This window comes from Eschrichtius robustus, chromosome 16 (genome assembly GCF_028021215.1).
Source record: "Eschrichtius robustus isolate mEscRob2 chromosome 16, mEscRob2.pri, whole genome shotgun sequence".
NCBI lineage: Eukaryota > Metazoa > Chordata > Mammalia > Artiodactyla > Eschrichtiidae > Eschrichtius > Eschrichtius robustus.
In genome coordinates, this window is record NC_090839.1 from 22,877,499 (window position 1) to 22,896,886 (window position 19,388).

The 19,388-nt window shown below is 37.0% G+C and overlaps 1 protein-coding gene across 3 annotated transcripts in view; it reads left to right on the plus strand.

The window, feature by feature from the left end:
- Positions 1–19,388, plus strand: part of RBL1 (RB transcriptional corepressor like 1) — a 76,046-nt gene that overhangs the window by 16,621 nt on the left and 40,037 nt on the right. For 2 of the 3 annotated variants that reach the window (XM_068565608.1, XM_068565610.1), the window contains 7 exons: positions 4,610–4,659; positions 5,261–5,447; positions 6,277–6,443; positions 11,014–11,126; positions 11,317–11,420; positions 16,078–16,215; positions 17,697–17,876. In XM_068565608.1, coding sequence (XP_068421709.1) covers positions 4,610–4,659; positions 5,261–5,447; positions 6,277–6,443; positions 11,014–11,126; positions 11,317–11,420; positions 16,078–16,215; positions 17,697–17,876 — 939 coding nt within the window. The remainder of the gene's footprint in view (positions 1–4,609; positions 4,660–5,260; positions 5,448–6,276; positions 6,444–11,013; positions 11,127–11,316; positions 11,421–16,077; positions 16,216–17,696; positions 17,877–19,388) is intronic. The other variant, XM_068565609.1, reaches the window with a different exon arrangement.

Sequence of the window (19,388 nt, forward strand, 5' to 3'; positions counted from 1 at the left end):
TCTATTTCTTCTGGTTCAGTCTTGGAAGGTTATACCTTTCTAAGAATTTGTCCATTTCTTCCAGGTTGTCCATTTTATTGGCATAGAGTTGCTCGTAGTAGTCTCTTAGGATGCTTTGTGTTTCTGTGTTGTCTGTTGTAACTTCTCCTTTTTCATTTCTAATTTTATTGATTTGAGTCCTCTCCCTCTTTTTCTTGATGAGTCTGGCTAATGGTTTATCAATTTTGTTTATCTTCTCAAAGAACCAGCTTTTAGTTTTATTGATCTTTGCTATTGTTTTCTTTGTTTCTATTTCATTTATTTCTGCTCTGATCTTTATGATTTCTTTCCTTCTGTTAACTTTGGGTTTTGTTTGTTCTTCTTTCTCTAGTTCCTGTAGGTGTAAGGTTAGATTGTTTATTTGAAATTTTTCTTGTTTCTTGAGGTAGGCTTGTATTGCTATAGAATTCCCTCTTAGAACTGCTTTTGCTGCATCCCATAGGTTTTGGGTCGTCGTGTTTTCATTGTCATTTGTCTCTAGGTATTTTTTGCTTTCCTCTTTGATTTCGTCAGTGATCTCTTGGTTATTTAGTAACGTATTGTTTAGCCTCCATGTGTTTGTGTTTTTTACGTCTTTTCCCCTGTAATTTATTTCTAATCTCATAGTGTTGTGGTCAGAAAAGATGCTTGATATGATTTCAATGTTCTTAAATTTACTGAGGCTTGATTTGTGAGCCAAGATGTGATCTATCCTGGAGAATGTTGTGTGTGCACCTGAGAAGAAAGTACAATCTGCTGTTTTTGGATGGAGCGTCCTATAAATATCAATTAAATCTATCTGGTCTGTTGTATCTTTTAAAGCTTGTGTTTCTTTATTAATTTTCTGTCTGGATGATCTGTCCATTGGTGTAAGTGAGGTGTTAAAAGTCCCCCACTATTATTGTGTTACTATCATTTTCCTCTTTTATAGCTGTTAGCAGTTGCCTTATGTATTGAGGTGCTCCTATGTTGAGTGCATAAAAATTTATAGTTGTTATATCTTCTTCATGGATTGATGCCTTGATCATTATGTAGTGTCCTTCCTTGTCTCTTGTAACATTCTTTATTTTAAAGTCTATTTTATCTCTTATAAGTATTGCTACTCCAGCTTTCTTTTGATTTCCATTTGCATGGAATATCTTTTTCCATCCCCTCACTTTCAGGCTGTATGTGTCCCTAGGTCTGAAGTGGGTCTCTTGTAGACAGCATATATGTGGGTCTTGTTTTTGTATCCATTCAGCAAGCCTGTGTCTTTTGGTTGGAGCATTTAATCCATTCACGTTTAAGGTAATTATCGATATGTATGTTCCTATTATGATTTTCTTAATTGTTTTGGGCTTGTTTTTGTAGGTCCTTTTCTTTTGTGTTTCCCACTTAGAGAAGTTCCTTTAGCATTTTTTGTAGAGCTGGTTTGGTGGTGCTGAATTCTCTTCGCTTTTGCTTGTCTGTAAAGCGTTTGATTTCTCCATCGAATCTGAATGAGATCCTTGCCGGGTAGAGTACTCTTGGTTGTAGGTTCTTCCCTTTCATCACTTGAAGTATATCATGCCACTCCCTTCTGGCTTGTAGAGTTTCTGCTGAGAACTCAGCTGTTAACCTTATGGGAGTTCCCTTGTATGTTATTTGTCGTTTTTCCCTTGCTGCTTTCAATAAATTTTGTTTGTCTTTAATTTTTGCCAATTTGATTACTATGTGTCTCGGCCTGTTTCTCCTTGGGTTTATCCTGTAAGGGACTCTCTGCGCTTCCTGGAATTGGGTGGCTGTTTCCTTTCCCATGTTACGGAAGTTTTCGACTATAATCTCTTCAAATATTTTCTCGAGTCCTTTCTCTCTCTCTCTTCTCCTTTTGGGATCCCTATAATGTGAATGTTGTTGCGTTTAATGTTGTCCCAGAGGTCTCTTAGGCTGTCTTCATTTCTTTTCATTCTTTTTTCTTTATTCTGTTCCATGGCAGTGAATTCCACCATTCTGTCTTCCGGTTCACTTATCTGTTCTTCTGCCTCAGTTATTCTGCTATTGATTCCTTCTAGTGTAGTTTTCATTTCAGTTATTGTATTGTTCACCTCTGTTTGTTTGTTCTTTAATTCTTCTAGGTCTTTGTTTAGCATTTCTTGCATCTTCTCGATCTTTGCCTCCATTCTTTTTCCGAGGTCCTGGATCATCTTCGCTATCATTATTCTGAATTCTTTTTCTGGAAGGTTGCCTGTCTCCACTTCATTTAGCTGTTTTTCTGGAAGTTTATCTTGTTCCTTCATCTGGTACATAGCCCTCTGCCTTTTCATCTTGTCTATCTTTCTGAGAATGTGGTTTTTGTTCCACAGGCTGCAGGATTGTAGTTCTTCTTGCTTCTGCTGTCTGCCCTCTGGTAGATGAGGCCGTCTATGAGGCTTGTGCAAGTTTCCTGATGGGAGGGACTGGTGGTGGGTAGAGCTGGCTGTTGCTCTGGTGGGCAGAGGTCAGTAAAACTTTAATCCGCTTGTCTGCTGATGGGTGGGGCTGGGTTCCCTCCCTGTTGGTTGTTTGGCCTGAGGCGACACAACACTGGGGCCTACCTGGCCTCTTTGGTGTGGCTAATGGCGGACTCTGGGAGGGCTCATGCCAAGGAGTACTTCCCGGAACTTCTTTTGCCAGTGTCCTTGTCCTCACGGTGAGACACAGCCACCCCCCACCTCTCCAGGAGACCCTCTAACACTAGCAGGTAGGTCTGGTTCAGTCTCCTATGGGGTCACTGCTCCTTCCCCTGGGTCCTGATATGCACACTACTTTGTGTGTGCCCTCCAAGAGTGGAGTCTCTGTTTCCCACAGTCCTGTCAAAGTCCTGCAGTCAAATCCCGCTAGCCTTCAAAGTCTGATTCTCTAGGAATTCTTCCCGTTGCTGGACCCCCAGGTTGGGAAGCCTGACGTTGTGCTCAAAACCTTCACTCCAGTGGGTGGACTTCTGTGGTATAAGTGTTCTCCATTTTGTGAGTCACCCACCCAGCAGTTATGGGATTTGATTTTATTGTGATTGTACCCCTCCTACCGTTTCACTGTGGCTTCTCCTTTGTCTTTGGATGTGAGGTATCTTTTTTGGTGAGTTCCAGTGTCTTCCTGTTGATGATTGTTCAGCAGTTAGTTGTCATTCCGCTGCTCTCGCAAGAGGGAGTGAGAGCACGTCCTTCTACTCTGCCATCTTGAACCAATCTCCAGCCTTGGGTCTCAGTTGCGGCATGAGGGATCCTCCCCTGCGGCGCGCGGGCTTCTCTCCAGTTGTGGTGCATGGGCTCCAGAGTGCGTCGGCTCTGTAGTTGTGGCCCGTGTGCTCAGTAGTTGTGGCGCACAGGCTTAGTTGCCCCACGGCATGTGGGATCTTAGTTCCCCAACCAGGGATCGAATCCCCTGCGTTGGAAGGGGGATTCTTAACCACTGGAATGCCAGGGAAGTCCCTCTTGGACATCCTTTTGTATTTAGTCTTATCTTTCAGCAAACAAACAAGTATTTATTTATGTGTATATATACACAGTATATATTTTTGTGTGTATATGTATGTCTATGTAAAATATCTCTTTGTAGAACTTTAATCTCCAGCAAAATAAACTTTTAAAGGAACTCAAGGATTATGTCTATTGTGCTTTGCCGAAGCAAGGCACTAGTGGCCCCTGGCTATGATGACCATTCATCTTGGTTTGCCTGAATTATCTGGGTTTTGGCTGTTGTCTTGGCATAATTATTATAATGTCTTATTTCACTCCAAAAGTATCCTGGTTTGGACAGTGGTTCTCCTGCCCATGGGCCAGATGCTTTATTTGGCCTGTTTAGGGTGTTTTAATTTTTTATTTCATTTTTATTTTGTTCAATTTTTAACTTACACATAAAGATCTTTTGTATGAAAATTTTTTAAAAATCAGAAGCTATGGCAATACTGGTTTGCAATTTCTACATGGTAACTGTTGTCAAGCTAAATGGTGGCCACCTCTTTTGGCCACCTCTTGTAGGATGGGAAGTGTGCTTTCTGCCCTTTTCATTTATGTATGTTGATCCCTGACCCCTGAAGTCATTTGAGTTTGCAACCCTTGTTATGTAGTAATCTAAGTATAGTGTGGATACACAGAAAGTATTGCTAACAGTGTAGTTTTCCTCTGTCACCAGTAACAGTACATATATTCCTTTCAAATCTTTTGCTTGCCTGACATACATTATCATTCAGTAACTGTTAGTTTCCATTTTCCATAGACCAGTGTTTAAAATTGGACAGCTTTCATGAGAATCACTTGAGGAATTTGTTAAAACTGCTGCCTTAGTTCAGACCTTGAGGTCTGTCAGTCTGCATTTTTAACAAGTTCCCCTACATGATTGTTATGTCACTAAAATTTGGAAACCACTGCTATAGACTACAAAGTATTTTCAAAACTTGACTTTAAATGTTTTTTAATATTTTATTGCATACTAAATAGGATTTACAGGTCTGAAAGAAATATTTAGTAATTCTATTTTGTGTGTGTGTGTTATTTATAATAACTACCAATGTGAAAATTTAGATAAATGTAGTATTTTTGTGTGTATGTTAATATGCTTACTTACATGAAGTCACAAAATGGCTTTTTTCCCCCAGATTTTAAAGGGAGAATGCCTTCTGGACCTTTCTAGTTTTACTGATAATAGGTAAGTGTCTAGCACTGATGGTATCTGGCATATCATAAGCTGACAGTATGATTTGTTGCACTTTGTTAAGTGAAATGTTGTATGAAGGTAACTGCTCCAAATTCAAGTTCCTTCTGTTTTGGTGGCATTGAGTGGGTGTTATCACTAAGCCTTGCTGTCTTTAAGTACATTTATTTTAAGATCCCATTGGCTCTTAAAACAGCTGCTCTCCTGAGAAACTGATAAACAGACCCAGTGACTTCTGTATTTGACTTTACATTCTTTCATTAATCAAATATTGGCAAATTCAGAATGTGCTTATATTTCAAGGCCACACACAGTTGTTTCCTCAATGATCAGGTCTTAATTAGGTTCAGCTAGTTTCCAGATTAAGTGTATATTCTTTTCACTCACCTTTCAAAGTAATTTATTGCCATGTATGTGAATGTGAAGAATGTCTGTGATCGGATAGAAACCTCTGATATTGTTATATGGGCAAAGTTAATAAAAACTAGAAAGTCATGAGCTTTTCTAGTCTGTGGAGTCAAAATCTATCAAGTCAAGATAAATCCATTGTGTAACTTAGTTTTATTCTAGCAGCTTAAAATAATTCTCTTTTCAGCAAAGCAGTGAACAAGGAGTATGAAGAATATGTTTTAACTGTTGGTGACTTTGATGAGAGGATCTTTTTGGGAGCAGATGCAGAAGAGGAAATTGGAACTCCTCGAAAGTTCACTGGTGATGCCCCATTAGGGAAACTGACAGCACAGGCTAATGTGGAGTGTAACCTTCAACAACACTTTGAAAAAGTAATTAACCTAGCCTGGCCTCAGTCTTGAATGATCTTTTTCTCTGTGTGTGTGATTCTACTAACAGCAGAAGCATCTTTCAAGTTAAATCTTGAGTTTCTTCTACTAATTGATGTTTCCCATGAAAGCCTTAAAAGGTATTTTTCAAAACTATGGCATTTAGTATTTTTACCTCATTTCTTGCAATTTTTCATATTTGGATATTTTCCCAGAATGCCTGGGTTTTCAGTAGAGTATGTGTCTTTGGATATGAAGAAGGATTTATGCTTTCTTCCTATTTTTTCTTTGCATCACTTTAGCCACTCTTCTCTTGCTTTAAAATTTAGTTTGCTTTCCTACCCATGACGAACTATGTGCTCTTCCCAAACTTTAGCCATATAACTCTGGATTTGATTGTTAATAGCCACGGCTTAATTCTGTATTTATGTGTTAGGTGGGTTGGAGGATGAGGTCTAATGGAAAATTCACTGGTCCAGAAGATAGAAACCTAAGTTTTAGTCCCAGCTCTGCCATTACCTTTGTCAGCTTAAACAAGTTTTTTAACTTCTCTGTGCCTATTTCCTCATATGTAAAATGAAAATGTGCCTGTTATATTTCAAATGAATGTTATGAAGATAAAATGAGTTATGGATAGAAAGCACTTTGGGAAAGTGTTATTTAAAGGTAGGATGTTATTAGCATAATATTGCTAAAAATTTGGTGGGTAACCAGAAGAGGGGGAAAAAGTAACCTATAAACATGAATAGAGAAGATGGTATATGTACTGAATTAAGCACATAATGGGGAAGAAGGTAGCTTTTTAATCTCACATAATTTTCTTTTCTGACAGAAAACATCATTTGCACCTTCTACACCACTGACAGGACGACGATATTTAAGAGAAAAAGAAGCAGTCATTACTCCTGTTGCGTCAGCCACCCAAAGTGTGAGCAGGTTACAGAGTATTGTGGCCGGACTGAAAAATGCACCAAGTGAACAACTTGTAAACATTTTTGAGTGAGTACAATACTAGTATTTTTCCAAATGTCTCTTTTAAATTAGATTCTGTATTCCATTCTGTTTTCAGTACTTCCGAATTCTGGAGATAGTGGATATACATCTGGCAAGTTTTACTGTACCATTTCAATCACAAAGTATGTTGACCTAAAATCAGATAGAAGTACCTATTAAAAATTATATATAAATTTTATTTCATATTACTATAGACTTTCAAGGTTAAATGCATCTTAAAGGTTATTTAGCTCCAACATTCCATTCTGGTAACACCCCTAATTTATGCATTACTGTTTTTCTTTTTACATTGATTTTAAATGGGTTCAATATAAATGTCCATCAAATGGGAGACTGGTTACATATTGATGGTACAGCAGTAAAATGGAATTTTATGCAATTGTCTAAGAAAAAGAAGCATATTTCGTAGTAAAGATGATAAAGTCAGGCCATATTAGAGAACCTTATTTCCTGATACCTAATGAAATAACAGAATAGTAAAAGTCAGCAAACTATCTATCAGCAGAAACCAAATGAAGAGAGGGATATGATTTCATGCTATAATTTTCCAAAGTGGTGTTCAGGAAAGGAAATGGATGCGTCTGGTATGCCCATCCCCAAGAAGCATTACTGGGGGAAAAGGGTATGTTGATGGGACTTTTTTATTTATTTATTTATTTATTTATTATTTTTGGCTGCGTTGGGTCTTTGTTGCTGCACGTGGGCTTTCTCTAGTTGTGGCAAGCGGGGGCTACTCTTCATTGCGGTGCACAGGCTTCTCATTGCGGTGGCTTCTTTTGTTGCAGAGTGTGGGCTCTAGGTGCGCAGGCTTCAGTAGTTGTGGCACACGGGCTCAGTAGTTGTAATGCACGGGCTTAGTTGCTCCGCGGCATGTGGGATCTTCCCGGACCAGGGCTCGAACCCATGTCCCCTGCATTGGCAGGCAGATTCTTAACCACTGCGCCACCAGGGAAGTCCTATTGATAGGATCTTGAAAATACTCATTAATACCCCAGATGTGGAGAGAAACAAATGGAGTGAGTAGGCAGATGAGTAAAAAGTCATAGAAACCTCCCCACGTGAAAGTCCCTGTATACCACCAAGATAGCAGTCCCTATCAAAATCCCAATGGCATTTTTACAGAAATAGAAAAAAAAAAATCTAAAATTCATAAGGAATTTTGAAGGACTTTTAATAGCCAAAATAATCTTGAGAAAGAAGTAAAAAGCTGGAGGCCTCACATTTCTGATTTCAAAACACATTCCAAAGCTACAGTAAGCAAAACCGTATGGTATTGGCATGTAGACTAGACATGGAATAGACTAGAGTCCCAAAATAAATGTTCACGTATATCATTAAATGATCTTTGACAAGGGTGCCAAGACTACATTATGGGGAAAGCCAGATATCCACAGGCAAAAGCATGAAGATGGACTCTTATCTTACACCATATACAAAAGATACTTTAGATACCTGTTATAGGTGGAATCATGTAGTATTTGTTTGTGTTTGGCTTAATTCACTTAGTATCATATCTTCAAGGTTCATCCATGCTGTAGCATATGACAGGATTTCCTTCTTTTTAAGCCTGAATAATATTCCATTGTATATATATACATACCACACTTCCTTTATCCATTCATTCATCAGTGGACATATAGGTTGCTTCCACATCTTGGCTGTTGTGAGTAATGCTGCAGTGAACTTGGGTATGCAAATATCTCTTTGAGATATCCACATGCGAAAGAATGAAGATGGACTTTTATCTTACACCATGTACAAAAGTTAACTCAAAATTTGTTAAAAACCTAATAAACATGAGACCTGAAACTGTACAACTAGAAGAAAACATAGGTGAAAAGCTTTATGACACTGAAATGGGCAGTGATTTCTTGGATGTGACATCAAAAGTATAGGTAACAAAAGCAAAAATAGAAAAATGGGACTATATCCCACTTAAATACTTCTGTACAGCATCGAAAATAATAAGATGAAAAGGCAACCTACTAGAATAGAAGAAAGTAATTGCAAACCATATATCAGATAAGGGGTTAATAGCCAGAGTATATAAAGAACTCCTACAACTCAAACAACAAAAAACAAAACAAAACAAAAAAACAACAAACACCTGATTTGAAAAAGGGGCAAAAGACTTAAATAGACATTTCTCCAAAGAAGACATACAAATAGCCAACAAGCATGTGAAAAAATTCTCAACATTACTAATCATCAGGTAAATGCAAATTAAAACCACAATGAGATATCACCCGTTAGGATGGCCACTATCAAAAAAACAGAAAATAACAAATGTGCTGGTGAGTATCAGAATTGGCACTCCACTGGTGGGATTATAAATGGTGTATCTGATACGGAAAACAGTATGGAGATTTCTCAAATAATTAAAAATAGAATTTTTATGACCTAGCAATCCCTCTTCTGGGTATATATCCCAAAGAGTTGAAAACAGGATCTCAAAGAGATATCTGCACACCCAAGTTTATTGAAGCATTACCCGTAAGAGCCAAGATATAGAACCACCCTAAATGTCCACTGATGAATGAATGAATAAAGAAAATGTGGTATGTACAACAGAATATTACTCAGCCTTAAAAAGAAGGAAATCTTGTCATATGCTACAATATGGATGAATCTTGAAGACATTATACTGAGTGAAATAAGCCAATCACAAAAAGACAAATACTGCATGATTCCACTTATATGAGGTATCTAAAGTAATAAGACTGATAGAAACAGAAAGTAGCATGGTGATTGCCAGGGGATGGGGGAGGGGGGAAACAGGGAGTTGTTGTTCGATGGGTATAGAGTTTCATTTACGCAAGATGAGAAAGTTCTAGAGATCACTATACACTAACATGCACATAGCTGACAATAATGTACACTTAAAAATTAAGAGGGTAAATTTGTTATGTGTTTTTACCACATAATAAAATTTTAAAAAGACAACTTAGTTGGAAGAAAATATAACTCAAGAGGCACAGCTTTGCATTAGAAGAACTTGATAAGAACATAAAATGTTTTTGCCATGTATGCTACATGGCACATGATGCTGGTCTTTTTGAACATGGGACTGGGAATTCTGAACCCTGCACTAGTTATTTGGCTGTGGGCAAGTCACATTGTTTCTCACAGTCTTGGATTTGTTTGTCATTTCTGAATTAAGACCTGTATTCTGTGTTTTATTGATAGAAAGTTAACAGAGTTAATAATATAACAGGATTAATTGCTTCTTGCCAAATGTCTGTCTTTTTTTTTTTTTTTTTTTTAATTTATTTAATTTTGGCTGCGTTGGGTCTTCATTGCTGCGTGTGGGCTTTCTCCGGTTCCGGTGATTAGGGGCTACTCTTCGTTGCAGTGCATGGGCTTCTCATTGCGGTGGCTTCTCTTGCTGTGGAGCACGGGCTCTACGCACGTGCGCTTCAGTAGTTGTGGCTTGCAGGCTCTACAGTGCAGGCTCAGTAGTTGTGGCGCACGGGCTTAGTTGATCCGCGGCATGTGGGATCTTCCTGGACCAGGGCTCAAACCCATGTCCCCTGCATTGGCAGGAGGATTCTTAACCACTGTGCCACCAGGGAAGTCCTTTTTTTTTTTTTTTAATTTTTGGCTGCGTTCGGTCTTCACTGCTGCAAGCGGGGGCTACTCTTTGTCATGGTATGCGGGCTTCTCTTGTTGTAGAGCACAGGCTCTAGGCGCGCGGTCTTCAGTAGTTGCAGCACTCGGGCTCAGTAGTTGCAGCACGTGCACCCTAGAGCGCTAGTGCTTCAGTAGTTGCGGTGCATGGGCTCAGTAGTTGTGGCGTGCGGGCTCTAGAGCGCAGGCTCAGTAGTTGTGGCACACGGGCTTAGTTGCTCTGCAGCATGTGGGATCTTCCCAGACCAGGGATCGAACCCGTGTCCCTTGCATTGGCAGGCAGATTCTTAACCACTGTGCCACCAGGGAAGTCCATCTTGCTTTTTAATGCTACATTTTTTTTACTTGTTATTCTTTTGGCTTTGATAAGAACTAAATGCAGTTTATTGTTCCAGCACAATATACACATAAACACTGTCTATCATTTTTCTTAAATCAGATGAAGAAATCTTTCTTAAATCAGGTTTATTGAAGTATAATTTATATACAGGAGTCATCCTTTTTACTGTACAGTTGTATGAGATTTGACAAATGTATACAGTTGTATAACCATCACCACCATGATCAAAACATAGAACAGTCCCCCCAAATTTACGCCCCTTTGTAGTCAATCCCTATGCCATCCCCAGCCTCTGGAAACCACTGATATGTTTTCTGTCCTTAGAATTTTGCCTTTCTAGAATTTCATATAAATGGAAGCATAATAGAGATAACATTGACTCCCCTAATGTTGAAATTCCAAAACAATATGCCAAATGATTATATTTAAAGGCTGTAGACTGGTTTGAAATATGCTGTGTTTACATATCTAGGTTTACACCTGAGAATAGGACTTTGGTCACTAAAAACTAGACTAATTTTTGACTGAAGAAATGTTGGTACTCTGGAATTTTTTTTCTGTTAATTAGGTTCCTTTTGTATTTTTTAGATCTTGTATGCGTAATCCTATGGAAAACATTATGAAAACAGTGAAAGTAATAGGAGAGACTTTCTGCCAACACTATACCCAATCAACAGATGAACAGCCAGGATCTCACATAGGTAAGAAGACAAAACTGAAACTGATAAAGCATTGAAAGTAGATAGATTGTTCCAAGAAAAATAGAAACTCAAGTTTTTTCTTTCCCTGCAATTTTTAATATATCTGATTGTAGCTTATATAAGTTTTGTTCTTTAGTTCTTAACAGCTACATTTATTTAGCACATGTTTTCCCCATGTTTCCCCCCGTAGATTTTGCTGTAAACAGACTAAAGCTTGCAGAAATTTTGTATTATAAAATATTAGAGACTGTAATGGTTCAGGAGACACGAAGACTTCATGGAATGGACATGTCAGTAAGTAAATTCACTCTCCCAGCCACTGGCAAGGTCTACAGAACCTAAGCCTGGAAGCAATGTGTTGAGAGCCTCTGTAGTTCATTGTGGGGCTCAGCAGTTAATGGCAAACTTACCCATGATGACATATTAATTGGCCTTAGTTGTCTTTGGCACACCCAGTGCTAGCCACCTCTAGGCAGAAATGTGAAATTTGTAAAATTTTTCTTTGATGCACCATCATTATCCTTTCCCTTTGGTCGGTTTTTTTGTCCTTCATTCCTAGCTAGCTAATAATGAAGTCCCCCAAGTATTAAACCAACTGATAATTAAGATATCTAGCCATACCACTCAGGGAGTTTTGAGGAATAAAATGTTGATGGCTTTTTTTTTTAATTGCTTCATTTTCTTTGGACATTTGATCAAGTCTGATCACTCTCTCCAATAGCTATGTAAAGGAATTTTTCTAAGAAGTCAGACTTATCATATGATCTTTGTTTCCTCCTCCTCCTCTCTCTTGTCACTCTTGGAGCCTTCTGACCTTCAATTCCAGTAAGAAAAGTTGATGTTTGGAGGTGCTGCTTAACTAGTGTAATAAAATTTCTCTGTGTTTGCACCCTGGAAGTTTTCTTCTGTGTTGGTTCCCCATTTTTCCTGTATGCCACGTCTTTCTTTTTCATGATTTACTAATACTTGATAGAGCATATGCTCCCATAGCTTCCGGAGAAAGAAGTAAATTTTCAACTTTTTATTTTGAAATAATTATAGATTCACAGAAAGTTGCAGAAGTAGTACAGAGGGATCCCATATATCCATTTGCCCCCAGTGGTTACATTTTACATAGTATATCAAAACTAGGAAATTGACATTAGAACAATGTATGTGTCTTGCTCTTTACCCTTATATCACATGTGTAGATTAGGTAACCACCACCAAAATCAAGATACAGAACTGTTCTGTCGCCACAAAGATCTCCCTCATACTACCCCTTTTTAAGTGACACTCAGTCTCTTTAGCCACTAATTTGTTTTCCATATCTAAACTTTTATAATACACTCTTATGAGTTCTTTTTGTTTATATTTGTTGAGGTTTATTTTATGACCCAGGATATGGTTTTTCTTGGTAAATGTTCTGGGCACTTGAAAAGAATGTGTGCTGTTGTTTGGGTGGAGTGTTCTGTAAATGTCAGTTCTATCTTGTTGGTTAATGGTGTTGAATTCTTCTGTATCCTTGCTAATTTTTTGTTTAGTTCTATCAGTTATTGAGAGGAGAGAAAGGTATTGAAGTCTCCAAATAAAATTGTGGATTTGTCTCTTTCTCCTTTCAGTTCTATCAGATTTTTTTTTAATTCATATAGTTTGAAGCTCTGCTGTTTGATGCATAGACATTGAGGATTACTATGTCTTCTTGGTGAATTAATCATTTTATCATGACAGAACATCCCTCTCTGAGTCTGGTAATTGTCTTTGTTCTGAAGTCATCTGACTGATGTTTATACAGGCATACCTAGTTTTATTGTGCTTCACTTTTTTGCGCTTCACAAATAGTGACTTTTTAAGAAATTAAAGGTTTGCAGCAACCGTACATCAAGTCTGTTGGTGCCATATTTCTAACAGCATTTTCTCACTTCATTTCTCTGTGTCACGTTTTGCTAATTGTAGCAATATTGCAAACTTTTTCACTACTATTGTATTTGTTATAGTGATCTGTGATTAGTGATCTTTACTATTGCAAAAAGATTACGACCCACTGAAGCCTCAGGTGATGGTCAGCATTTTTTAGTAATAAAGTACTTTTTAATTAAGTTATTTTTTTAGACATAATGCTATTGCACACTTAATAGATTATAATATAGTGTAAGCATAACTTTTATATGCATTGGGAAACCAAAAAATTTTGTGTGACTCACTTTATTGCGATATTTGCTTTATTGCATATTCACTTTATTGCAGTGGTCTGGAACCTGGTGTGCCTGTATATCTTTTTCCATTCTTTTACTTTCAATCTACCTGTAACATCCTTTGAAATTAGTTTCTTGTAGGCAGCATATAGTTGAGTCATGTTTTTTTTAATCTACTGTGTCAGGCTTTTTGTTTTAATAGGTAAATTTAATTTACCTATTAAATTAAATTAAATTATTGATTTGTTAGGGCATAAGTCTGCCATTTTATACTTTGTTTTCTGTTTTGTTTTTCTGTTTTCTTTTTCCTACCTTCCTGTGGGTCACTTTGAACATTTTTAGACTGTATATCTTTGTATAGATTTTTTCTTTATTGGTTGCTCTAGGTATTACTTATACATACATAATTTCACAATCCAGTGGTATAGACATTTTATCGGCTCAAGTAAAGCGTGGAAACCTTACCTTGCCTTAAGTGTCTTTTTTAAAACTGCATGAATGTCTTTATTTTATTTTATTTTTAAATTTTTTTATTTTTTGGCCACACCACGCAACATGTGGGATCTTAGTTCCCTGACCAGGGATCGAACCCACACCTCCTGCATTGGAAGCATGGAGTCTTAACCACTAGACTGCCAGGGAAGTCCAGAATGTCTTTATTTTAGACTCACACTTGATTAATAGTTGTCTGTGTATAATTTTATGATTTAAAAGGCATTGCTCCATTATCTTCTAGATTCCAGTATTGATAATTAGAAATCCAGTGGCATTCTAATTCTTTGTATTGGTATGTGACATGTTTTTACTTTCTGGAACCTTAGTTATCATTCTTTTATCACTAATGTTCTGAAATTTATAATAGAGTGCCTTAATCGTGGGTCTTTTCATTCATGTGTTGGGCATTCCTACAGAGTTGCTCTTTTAGCCCAGAAATTTACGTCCTGCAGTTCTGGGTCATTTTATTGCATTATTTCTTAGATAATGTATTGCCCACAATTTTATCTTTCTGGAGCTTTTATGATTCAGATAAAGAACCTTCTGGATTAATCCTCTTATTTTCTATTTCTTTGTCTTTTTGTTCTACTTCTAAGGATATTTACTCAATTTTTCACCATCCAATTCTAAAGAATTTTTTATTTTAGCTATATTTTCATTTCTAAGACTTATTCTTTGAGGTTAATTTAGATTTCTTTGAGGTTTTCTTCTGATGCCTGCATTGTCTCTGTTTCCTCTGAGTTTCTTTTCCATTTGTTTTGATCTTTGTTTTTCAGTTGGATGCTTTCCTCAAATGTTGGATTATTCCTCAAATATTGGATTACACCTTTGTCTTTCAGTTGGAGGCTTTCCTCAAATGTCTACTTTTTGAATGAGTCACTAAAAATGAGACATTAATAAACCCTTATGTTGACAAAACAGTTTGGCTCAAAGCTCTGTGTGCAAGAGTGAGAATAAAAGTCCAGTAGCCTCAAGTGATCATGTAGTATAGGGACCCTCAACTGTTGGTGTCTTTCAGACTTCTCTGGAATATTTCAGTTTCTTTAGAAAAGTATCTGCCTGGCTGTTGGTGTTACAGAGCAGAGCAAGGAAGGGAAACTTGGTCTCACAATTCAGTCTGCAGACTTTCACCTTTAAACCACGGTCTCTTCTATACCTGGTGTTCTCAAGCTCTGATTCTCTCTAGTTCAGTTTCTGTAGAGAATAATTCTCTAGATCCTTGTTGGGATAGACTAGAGACCTATCATCTGACTCCTTAGAGTGGTTGTTGGGTGGGGACCTGAGGACTTCTAACTACCATAAACTTAAAAATCACCCATCCATGTCAGCCCGTGCCTAACCTCTACTTTCCATTCTGCCTGTGCCTTCAGTTGCTGTGTTTTTCCCAAGTTGAGTGGAGCAGATTCATTTGTTTTAAGTGTCTCTCTTCAGGCCCTTATGTTTGACCATCCTACTTTCTGCTGAGTAATTTGTCATCCTTTCATCCAGTTTCAGTTTTCATATATGGTTTGCAGTTACAGTTAACTCCTTGTTCTATCCAAGATATTTTCTATTGCTTATTCTCTTTGTTGATTTGGAATGGTATTTGAAAGAAGGATGGCAACAAACACCATTTATAGAACTGAAAACTTATGTTAAATATTAAACTCAGTGGCGAAATAGGACTTTATCTTTTTCTTTTTCTTTTTTTTTTTTTTTGCCACGCCACGTGGCATCGGGATCTTAGTTCCCTGACCAGGGATCGAATCCATGCCCCCTGCAGTGGAAGCATGGAGTCTTAGCCACTGGACTGCCAGGGAAGTCCCAGGACTTTATCTTAGTAAAATATTTCTTTCTCTGAACTTTTAAAAATCTTAACTGTGATATACTACACCTTTGATTTTAGTGTTTTGATTAATAAACACTGCCCTCATGTTGACAAAACAGTTGACATAAAACTGTCATTTAAATAAAGGAGCCCAATTCTTATGCTTTTCTCTTGGCAGGAATATTAATTATTTTATTATTTACTCCAGTTTCAAAGTAGATTGTTGTTTATGCCTCATTTGAATTTAACATCTATCACTGAGCAAGATTATATCTTATAAGAAAATTATCAGTTTAAGAACTCAGATTTTTATCTCTGGTAATCTAGTATAATATAATGTGCACTTATATAAGTTATGGTTTATAACTTATATAAGATATAAGTTTTTTTCTTGTTTCTATAGTCTTCTTTATATAATGGCAGAGGCTAAAATTGCTGAGAAATTTATTAAACTGTGGTCTTTCTCTTCCCCAAGGTTCTTTTAGAGCAGGATATATTTCATCATTCCTTGATGGCCTGTTGTTTGGAAATTGTGCTCTTTGCCTATAGCTCACCTCGTACTTTTCCCTGGATTATTCAAGTTCTTAATCTGCGACCATTTTATTTTTATAAGGTGAGATGAGAGCAAAGTTCTGTTATGGTGTGCCTCAGGTAAACATTCTGTTTGTCTTAATGCTGAAGAAGTGAGCTGTAGTGATGTCTGGAAAATTTTCCAGAGGTATTGTGAAAGCATTCCTTTTAGGGTGGAATCAAGGACAAAAGGGAGAGGAAGAGAGGGAATCAGTAAATTAAGCCAATCACACAGCTTCAGTTTTTCCATCACTGACTTGCAAATGTGGCCAGGAACTAAGTAGTTAAGTTTGAATTTCCATATTATGAATGAAAATCATAATCCTGTTAAATAGATGTATGATGAAGAACAAAAACTCTTTCTCTCAGGAGAAAGAAAAGGTCTAAAATTAATTGTGGTCATGGTCTAGCTAATGAGGCTGTAATAACAGATGGTGCTCCTTCCCCAAATTTGAGCTAATTCATTGTGGATGAATCTTACTTACTTACCCTTTTTTACCTGCTAGAACCTTTTTCTTACAAAACACAGAGGTCACAGCTGCAGTAACATTTAATGTTACCTGATGTCTGAATTTAAGACTGATGCTATTACTATACTGGTTGGCATAATTTAGTTAATATTTTGTCATCTGTGTTACTTGCAAATTATTGATTATAGAAAAGTTAGTTTGATGAGTTAAGTTTTTATACCTAAATATACCTAAAGTTACAGAAATGCAGATCACTGAAAACCCTATCCATTTTAATTGTTGACTGAGTGGAATTTAAATTCTTTTTAGTTTTGTAAGGAAAATTGCTTCTCTATATTTACTTTAATGTTTATGTATGTGTTTCCAATTTTCCATTAGGAAATATCTGTAGTTTTATCTGAGGAAAAAGTTTAGTCTTTGCCCTCACCTAATAACAATTCATTTTTATTTGTAACATCCTTTTTTCATTCAAGAAGTTAAATGCCGTTGTTTTTTAACCACATAAATAATATATACTCCTTGAAGAAAAACAGAAAATACACACAAATGTAGATATTAAAGTCATACATTATAATCCTAATTACAAATAATAATCACTATTAATATTTTTATATATATGCTTACAGACTTTGCTCTAGATATTTACTCTTATTAAAATGGAACTATAGTGTATATAAGCAAAGTTCCTTTTAAATATGTTATTCATTCTTTCTTTTGAGCTGTTGGGAGGAATAGTCTGAGAAGGGGCAGTGAATTCAAAATAGCACTAGACTGGGAACCCAAGACCTGACTTCTACCACTATTGGGCTGTTGACCACTTTCACCTATCATTGCCTCTGTTTTCCGTGTATAAAATAAAACATGAAAACCAGAAATGTATGTGAAAGTATTTTGAAGATCTTAAAAACTTCTTTATAAATTAAAAATATATTAATAAGCCATAGAATTATGGTTCAAAGGTACTCTTGGTTCTGTGTCATTAATAACAGCAGAGCTAGCCATACATGTAAGCCTAGTCTAGAACTGACTACTTGAGACCACATGACTTTCTCAGTTTTCTCTTCTCCAGGTTATTGAGGTGGTGATCCGCTCAGAGGAGGGGCTCTCCAGGGACATGGTGAAACACCTGAACAGCATTGAAGAACAGATTTTGGAGAGTTTAGCATGGAGTCATGATTCTGCGCTGTGGGAGGCTCTCCAGGCTTCTGCAAACAGAGTTCCTACCTGTGAAGAAGTGAGTTAGGGCAAGGCTAATAATCCCATCATCTTATGAAAGCAGCTTTATTGAGACGTGATTCCCATACCATACAATTCACCCATAAGTATACGATTCAGTGGTTTTTAGTATATTCATAGGTATGTGCAGTCATCACCACAATCACTTTTGGAACACACCACCTCAACAAGAAACTTTACGTATCACTTCCCTAACCTCCATCTTCTTGACCTAGCCCCTAAGCAACCAAGTAATCTACTTTCCATCTCTATTGGTTTCCCTATTCTGGACATTTCATGTAAATGGAATCATACAATATGTGGTCCTTTTTAACTGACTTCTTTTTTTTTTTTTTTTTTAAACATCTTTATTGGAGTATAATTGCTTTACAATGGTGTGTTAGTTTCTACTTTATAACAAAGTGAATCAGCTATACATATATCCCCATATCTCCTCCCTCTTGCGTCTCCCTCCCACCCTCCTTATCCCACCCCTCTAGGTGGTCACAAAGCACTGAGCTGATCTCCCTGTGCTATGTGGCTGCTTCCCACTAGCTATCTATTTTACATTTGGTAGTGTATATATGTCCATGCCACTCTCTCACTTCGTCCCAGCTTACCCTTCCCCCTCCCCGTGTCCTCAAGTCCATTCTCTACATCTGCCTCTTTATTCCTGTCCTGCCCCTAGGTTCTTTAGAACCTTTTTTTTTTTTTTAGATTCCATATATACGTGTTAGCATATGGTATTTTGTTTTTCTCTTTCTGACTTAGTTCACTCTGTATGACAGACTCTAGGTCCATCCACCTCACTGCAAATAACTCAATTTCATTTCTTTTTATGGCTGAGTATAACTGACTTCTTTTATTAGCATAATGATTTTAGGTTCATCCATGTTGTTGTATGTATCAGCACTTCATTCCTTTTTACGGCTTACTAATATCCCATTGTATGGATATACCAGTTTGTTTATTCATTTATCAATGGATAAACTTGGGTTGTTTCCACCTTTTGACTATTATGAATAATGCTGCTATGAACATTCATGAACAAGTTTTTGTGTGGACATATGTTTTCATTTTTCTTGAGTATATGGCTAGCAGTGGAATTGCTGGGCCATATAGTAACTCTCTTTAAGCTTTTGAGGAACTGTCAGACTGTTTTCCAAAGTGGCTGCACCATTTAACGTTCCCACCATCAGTGTATAAAGATTCTAATATCTCCACATCCTCTCCAGTGCTTATTATCTGTCTTCCTGATTCTAGCCATCCTAGTAGGCATGAAGTATTATCTCACTGTGGGTTTTTTTTTGCATTTCCCTGATGGCTAATGATGTTCAACATCATTTCATGTGCTTATTGGCCATTTCTTTATCATCTTTGGAGAAATATCTATTCAGATCCTTTGCCCATTTTTTATTTGGGTTGTCTTTTTATTATTGAGTTATAGGGTTCTTTATATATTTTAGATACACTCCTTTATCCGATATATGATTGGTAAAACTTTTCTCCCATTCCATGGGTTGTCTTTTTA